This window comes from Gadus chalcogrammus, chromosome 11 (assembly GCF_026213295.1).
Source record: "Gadus chalcogrammus isolate NIFS_2021 chromosome 11, NIFS_Gcha_1.0, whole genome shotgun sequence".
Taxonomy (NCBI): domain Eukaryota; kingdom Metazoa; phylum Chordata; class Actinopteri; order Gadiformes; family Gadidae; genus Gadus; species Gadus chalcogrammus.
The window spans coordinates 18,402,227-18,410,388 of NC_079422.1; the positions used below are offsets into that span (position 1 = coordinate 18,402,227).

General features: G+C 45.3%; 1 protein-coding gene across 1 annotated transcript in view; it reads right to left on the bottom strand.

Moving 5' to 3' along the window:
* irx2a (iroquois homeobox 2a) overlaps window positions 1-5,713 on the bottom strand; it is a 6,229-nt gene extending 516 nt beyond the window's left edge. The window contains exons 1-3 of the mRNA XM_056601481.1: window positions 5,120-5,713; window positions 3,500-3,905; window positions 1-2,976 (exon numbers count right to left, since the gene is read on the bottom strand). The exon at window positions 1-2,976 is cut by the window's left edge and continues 516 nt beyond it. Coding sequence (XP_056457456.1) covers window positions 2,033-2,976; window positions 3,500-3,905; window positions 5,120-5,359 — 1,590 coding nt within the window. The 5' untranslated portion in view covers window positions 5,360-5,713 and the 3' untranslated portion in view covers window positions 1-2,032. The remainder of the gene's footprint in view (window positions 2,977-3,499; window positions 3,906-5,119) is intronic.
* Between the last annotated feature and the right edge of the window lie 2,449 nt (window positions 5,714-8,162).

An 8,162-nucleotide genomic window follows, 5' to 3' on the forward strand; every position in this document is an offset into this window, starting at 1 on the left:
ATAAGTGATATAATGTAACTAACCATGTCGTTTATCCTCAGTCAAGGTCGTGCATTGCATCCTATTTGTATGCGAGTCAATGTTTCGACCAGAATAAGGAAAATCGAATGTGTGTGTGAAGCCTGCATTTGGTGAAAATAACACTAGAGCACCGTAGATTATTGGCGCATGTTTGGTCTAAGCTATATTTACGCATGCTAGGCCTACGCATCACATATTCGGTCTGCTTTTGGATGAAATCATCACAAGATAATACAAACAGCAAAAAAAAAACGAATAGACTGTCGACGCAACGCACTTGGTGTTGAGCTCAGGAAAGAGTCATTAGGATGTGTATTCATACTTGGAAAACAGTTTAATATTTTCACCTTTGAATAATGGAAACCAATAACTCGCCAGTACACTTACTAGCGCGTTTTGTTTTATTTACAATCAGAGATATAAATTAGTAAAAGTTCTCCTGTTATCAAGATTGAGTCGATTTTTCCAAATGCATTTCAAATAAAATTCCATCCACAACGTATTTACAAAACAAACAAACAAACAAGCAATGTTTGTTTTCCCATTTTGCAATACAACTTGCATAAATGATAGGCATCATTTCGCCATTATTTAAAAAAATAAATATCAAATGTAGACTATTCCACTTCGGAGTCCTTAATATCAGTTCACTGCCATTGTCCACATACACACCCTCTCTGCAAATACCACTTTACATAAAGGCCAAAAAAGCTCATAAAAGCTCAAATAATATACCATGGCAAAGAAGCAAATCATAGAACCTGAGAATAAACATGTCGCCAATATATCACATACATGAGCAATGGTATATCTCCAGCACATTGTTCATTAAAACAAACATTCAAAATGTTATAACAAGAGCCTATCTTGTGTAATGCTATTTGTTGTCCAATAGTTTAGTCCCTTGAGGACTGAATACGCAGTAGCAGCATTTTTTTTCCCCCGCACTACTATTTGGTGGCACTGTAAAGTAAAAAGGTGTTTAGGATGTGGGACATAAGGTTAGCCAGAGAAATTGTGACACCTACCTGTAGACCAGGGAATATAATCGAAGTAGCAGATCGCCACCATGCCACTCAACAAATACGATGACATGTTTTGTCATCTTCTTACCCCAAACAAACCTATGCCATCGAATGCAAATAAATCCAATTATATATTGCCGATAAAAAATTAAATTCCATAGAAAATACAATACCATGTGGAATAGGTTCAATCAAATGCCAGATATCCAACAAATGCAAATACATTAACTAATCCGTCTGGGTTTGCATAACTTTCTGCAATCATCTAATTGTCCCAAGGTTTGAGGCCTTGCGCGTGTGCGCGCACACTCACACGCACGCACACACTCACACACAAACACACGCGAATACACGCACGCGCGCACATACAAATGTGGGCGTTAAAAATAGATTACCTGTCCAAACTATGGCAACATGTCTGTGCTTATTGCACCCAGCCTGACGTTGTGTGCGATTCGTGGATGGGAGAAAGAGGGGGGGGGGGAAGTGTGTGAGAGAAAGAGAGATATTGTGTGTGTGCGAGAGAGAAAGAGAGAGAGAGAGAGAGAGAGAGAGAGAGAGAGAGAAAGAGAGAGAGAGAGAGAGAGAGAGAGAGATTGTGTTTGTGAGAGTTGACAGCATGTGCATGCGGTCTGGGGTTGTTTAGAGGGTTCAAACACTTCCCCTTTCATCAGCTAATTGTTGCATTCGGCATTTTGCTTTACAGATTACTATTATTACTGTAAATATGCATTTGTAATTCGAGCAAAGTACAGCTGCAAATTCAAACAAAGGCTCGTCTTCCTCCAAACACAGTCTGTATTTTGCCTAATGACTCAATGAGGTTAAGCATAGATAACCTTCAATTAAAAACAGTATGTATAAATTAAAGTGATTATCCCAGAAAAAAAAAACACCAACAACGCACCATTGCACCAAGACGAATTAAAGCCAGTGCATGCTGCTGCGCTGTCGCCTCTGCCTGTCGTACCACCGTACCATCGCGGCTACGTACCTTTCTTCGACTCTATATGTGCGGCTCTGAAATGCTGCTGCTCAGCGACCATGTGGTTGGGGTTACTTTTAACAAGGGCCGGTTCTGGGCTGTGTTTGTGTGAGCCGCCGCTCGCCTCCAGCGCGGCTGCCGCGTGCGCTGCGTGCGCAGCCTGCTGGTGGTGCGATGCGTGGAGGCTCTCGCTGGCGGCGGAGGCGGCGGCTGCAGCGGCGGCTGCAGCGACGGCCGCCACGCTCATTCCCGGGGAATTGTACCGCAAAATCCCTTGGCCCTGCAGTGGGCTAAAGTTGCCGTAGTTTGTGTAATTGCTGTAAAAGGGCGACGTATAATAAATATGTCTTCCCAGGATGGAGGGTGAGGGGTAGACTGCGTTAGCCGGTGGGGAGGTGGTGGGTGGGTTGAGGAGGCCGTGCACCCCGGAGGGGCTGCTCGGTCGCCCGGGTGGCTGCTGTTGCTTTTGATCAGAGGTAGCGATCTCCGCCAGCGACCACAGTTTGGGTTTGACTGCGGGGTTTGGAGTCGCACCCGTAACCGAAGAGGCTGTGTTCCTATTGTCGAGACACGACTGTTTGCTGCCGCTGCTGTTATTGACCAGGTTCCGGGTCAACTCCTCGCGCTGACTGTGCAGGTGGAGGAGGTGGTTATGATGGGGGTGGTGGAGGTGGTGGTGGTGGTGGTGTGGACTGAGTATCGGCGCCTCTACTCCTGTTAATGGCGGCGAGGAGAGCGGTTTAGGGGACAGCTGCTGGCGTCGCATGCGCCCCCCGCGCCGCTCTGCTTCATCGTCGTCTTCGTCGTCCTCGTCGTCATCGTCATCGTCACATTTGTCCCGGGAAAGGTCGGAGGTCAAGTCTCTGACGCGGCAGCTGACCTTGTCCCCGTCGGATTCCGCTGAGCACGAGTGGTCTGTCAGCGTGTCCACGTGTAAGCTGATGCCTGAAATAATGATGGGAGAGAAGCGGAAAAATATTTAAAAAGTGTGACAAAAAATATAAATAGGCCTAATGATGACAAATATTGCAATTATTGGTTGGGCACAAGGAGGAAAGTAATAGCGAATGGAAACGAAAGATATAAAAGTTTCAAGTCGTAGCCATAGCGTTGGAGCTTAATTCTAACTCACTGATAATAGGATTGTCAAGCTTGTTTCATGGTGGACGCCATACACAATACGCTATGTATGTGACGTCTCCGAACACGTGTTTAGTCATGGAGCCATGCAGCATAATTAATACAAGCCACCACGGTGTGGGATATTAGTCTGAAAAACTACCAAAATATATATAGATAAATGATAGGCCTATAATTCTGCCCTGCCATAATGAACGGTAGGGCCTGCACTGCTGAAACAGCATTATAACAGATCGCTTTATTACGGCTCTCTGCCCCCCGCCCCCCTCCTTCAACCAACTCCAACCGCCTGACGGGATCGCTGGTGGCCTTGTGGCCTTTTACGCACCTTCATCCTCCGCCGACGCCTCGCTGATGTCCATGGTTTTGTCGGAGCGATCGCCCTCCTTCCTTCCGTCCCCCTCACCGTCTTCCTCATCCTCATCCTCGCTCTTGTTCCTGGGGGCCCACGTCATCTTGTTCTCCTTCTTGAGTCTCCGGCGGGCGTTGGCGAACCAGGTGGACACCTGCGTCAGGGTCATCTTGGTGATGATGGCCAGCATGATCTTCTCGCCCTTGGTGGGGTATGGATTCTTGCGGTGTTCCTGCAGCCAGGCCTTCAGGGTGGCCGTGGCGTCCCGAGTGGCGTTCTTGCGGTAGGCCGGGTCGTTGAGCTGGTACGGGTACCCGGGACTGCCGTACGGGTGGTAGCCCAGCGCCCCAGCCATGCTGGTGTGTGTGTCGTAGGGGGAACTCTGGGAAAAGAAACAGGGGGGAGGGGGGAGTTAATAGACTTGATGGGTTCTCTGGAGATTTAGGATTATTATGGAGACTTTTTATTTTGTTTCTCAAAAAAGGATTTAGTAATAGCAGAGCTAAAGTAAAATAGTAAATCAAATGTCTTAGATCGTTATTTGGCCTACATTGATTTACGTCACATACTGGAGCTATTTGCAAACACACACAGGCGCGCGCACACACACACACACACACACACACACACACACACACACACACACACACACACACACACACACACACACACACACACACACACACACATTCACACACGTACAGAAACACAGGCGCAGGCGCGCGCGCGCACACACACACACACACACACACACACACACACACACACACACACCCACACCCACACACACACACACACGCGCACGCACACACACACACACACACACACACACACACACACACACACACACACACACACCAAAGAAAATATAGAAATATGAAAATTAATCGATTCAAATTTTTGTAGGAGTATTTTTCCTTGACCGTTTTTTTAATTTAATTCTTTTTTTTTTACTTCCCCTATTTCGTGACACATTTCCCCAAATGACTAAATGTTCTGCAAAACACAAGCGACATGAGTGTGTTCGTATTAAAAAATGCCTCGGAGTTATATTATTACTGCATTTCATGAATAATAAATTAAACATATCAATATAAGATAAAAAAAAATGCAATAGCTTAATTATTAATTGTATCCGCCACATTAATTCGCTGACGGCGACTCATTGTAAATTATACACAGGCCTTAATCAAATAGTCTACTGCATGTACACATATGCTCATATCATTCATTATATTTTTTAAAACAGCAATACAAATAATTATTCACAACAAATTAATAATTAAATCACATATTAGGTTAATGATACGTGCAACCAGACGTGTGAATGTCGCCATTGTTTAACTTTAGGCCTGAATAAAACTTCTGAACGCACCCTATACTTTCCTCGCTGTCACACACTCATATCCCCCTCAATTCCACACCGTAAAAAACACCTACGCGTGCACACCCACTCCTTTCCCTCCAGCCCAGCCTCTGCGCCCGCTGTGGCTCCAAGCCGAGGAGGGAACCCCAGGATTTAAAACTACAACAATGACATACACACACACTACAAAACAACACAACATCACTACAACGGCATACGCGATTCCTCACCATGTATGAAGGGAATCCGGTGGTCGGGTCCGTGGTGTACTGCAGCGCGCTGGAGAAGCCCGCGCCGGCCGAGGCGGAGAAGGCAGCCGAGCCCGGGTAAGGGCTGAAGGCAGACCCGGAGGAGGAGCGGGCCAGCTCCTCACTCCTCGGGGCGGCCAGAGCCGAGGCTCCATACGCCGGACACGAGTAAAGCGCCAGAGAGCCCGGGGGCTGGTAGAGATAACCCTGAGGATAGGACATGGGTGGTGAGGGCAGCACACGAGGCGTGCTGTTGCGCCTCGTTCCCTTAAAAAACTGCGGGGGATAAAAACAACGCGAAGCGTCGACGTCGAGCGCAACAAAAAAAAGCACAACCAAACCACAAAAATAAATAAAAAAAACAGCTTCAGCAATCAGCCGAGAAACGCAATCAGCAGAGAATGTTAAGAAATAAAAAAATAAAAATAAAGCATCCCTCCGCCTCAGCCTTTTAACCAAGCGAAAACGGCCCCCGAAAGGTCAGTTGAAGTGCCCACATAGAGGCGTCTTGATCCCCTAGCGTCCGAGGTTTTTTACTGTGCGCAACTATGAAGTGAGAAGTAGTCGGGAGGAGGAAGGAGCCGGTGGTGGAGTTTCAGAAACAGGAGTGCATTGGGGGAAACAGGAGCTGTCACTCCGGCTCATCTGAATATTCCATCTCCGCCCCCCTCCGCCATGTGAAACGGAGCCCCACGGAACAAAACCAACACTCTCCCAAGACAGGGAGGGCGAGGCGAGAGCGAGAGCGAGAGCGAGAGCGAGCGAGGGAGAGAGAGAGAGAGAGAGAGAGAGAGAGAGAGAGAGAGAGAGAGAGAGAGAGAGAGAGAGAGAGAGAGAGAGAGAATCACAAGTAAAGGCACGTAGCGTCTATTCTTCTTCAAGCGGTAGCGCGCTCCTTTGCTTACTGTTTTCTCGGTTTACACTCGAACCACTCTCCTCCCCACCAAGGTTTCATCGTGACGTGTACGGGCTGGTAATTAATTCATTCCCAATGTTTGCTTCAACTGTTAAAAAAAAAAGAAGGAATGATCTATATGATCAGGTCACTCCATGGTGCCGCTTTGGCTGTGATGATGTCATCAAGTGGACTACTCGAAAGCGCGACCCTATCAACTAGTTTTGCCCTGACGCACACATTGGAGAAAGAGGCTGGAGTGTCCATGATGTCCACGAGCATCCGGGAGCCGTCGTTTGCGCCCTTTTACGCAATGTGCATGACGGCCTCCGGGAGGCGTCGACTCCCTGACTTAGAACCGTTTAGCTCGCTGGAAACAGAGGGTACACCCCCTTGATCTTTATTATTAATATTGTCATAATGACCTCTGTGGGTAGGCGGAGGATTCAACAAAGTGAAACAGACACCTGAAACCAGCTGTTTCACACCGGGCTGAAAAGTGCCACATCTGAGAGGGTATAGGCCTCTTCACGAACCGATATTGACATCCACGTTTGAATGAATGGATGTGTGCATGCATGTGTTTCTTGAAAGCAGAGTTAAATGGTATTGCTTTGGGAACAATGTAAGTCATTTATTATTACACATACATAATATAGGCCTACATAATATTATAGGTATTACACATTTAGGTTATTCATTTAGGTTATGCTCATGTCGTCTCCATGAATAAGGTATTGTTTTGTGTAGCTCTGCAGGATAAAAAATATATTTCTAAATCATATATTATTTTAACAAACCATCATATTTCAATCATCTCTATATCATACACTCAAGTTAAATATAGGTCAAAACAGAACGTCACCTAAAGGAATCTGGCAGGGATTAAATGATCTGTTAAGGATTGGTTTAAACCATTTGAAGAAATGAATAGAACATTTACTGAAAGTGAATGGGACAATGGAAAGTACAATAAGGAGGCAAATAACTTTTCGTTTATGTGTTAATATCTCAAGTCCAATTCTCAATTTGTTGTCCTTGCTGTTGTTATCTATATTATATGGATACTTATACAAGGCATATGACAAATAATAATCATAATTATGAATTTCGAATAAGTAAAACAACAATAAGAATAATTCACAATTACAATATTACTTGTAACAATACACCAATATATGCACATTTTATAAAGTAAATTACAATTACTTTGAGGTATGAATAGCAATTTAATGGAGAACTTAATGAATATTTTATTTTTGTTATGGCCAATTGGTACTGGAAATCTTACCTCTAGCACGTGTTCACTTTATGTTCAATAATAGAGTCGAGGTTTCTTAATTGTCCATGCATACTTCAGGTGTTTATTTTCTACAATTACAATAGACAATGGGTTGCATTTTAAGCAACGCATAAGTGATTTGCGTCAGGCAGATGTAGATTAAACCATCCCAGAAGAGTAAATAAATCCTATTTAAACTAAGTCGTAGGTGTGACGCCACAGAGTTCTGTCCGCTCGACGCCAGGGGGCACTGTCTCCTCTACACAGACACCTCACCTATTTTGCTGTATGGCCACCTTATGCTCATATGCGCGCACGTAGGTATGTGTCTGCGACTCTGCGTGTATTTCTGTATGTACAGTAGCTCTCCAAGAATTTAAACATAGTAGGAAAAGTGTATGTGCTGCATGTATGCAAAGTGATTTTATGCAAAATTATGCATCTACATGCTTTAAATTGAACTTTAGTGAAGGGAAACTTGAGCAACTGTCTTTCTTTGCCTCAATGAGATGATGTGTGTGTGTGTGTGTGTGTGTGTGTGTGTGTGTGTGTGTGTGTGTGTGTGTGTGTGTGTGTGTGTGTGTGTGTGTGTGTGTGTGTGTGTGTGTGTGTGTGTATGTGTCTTTGTGTGAAATTGTACATGCCCATATCTGTGCAAGTGTGTGTGTGTGTGTGTGTGTGTGTGTGTGTGTGTGTGTGTGTGTGTGTGTGTGTGTGTGTGTGTGTGTGTGTGTGTGTGCGTGCGTGTGTGTGTGTATCTGTGTGTGTGTGTGTGTGTGTGTGTGTGTGTGTGTGTGTGTGTGTGTGTGTGTGTGTGTGTGTGTGTGTGTCTGCCAATGTGCGTGCGT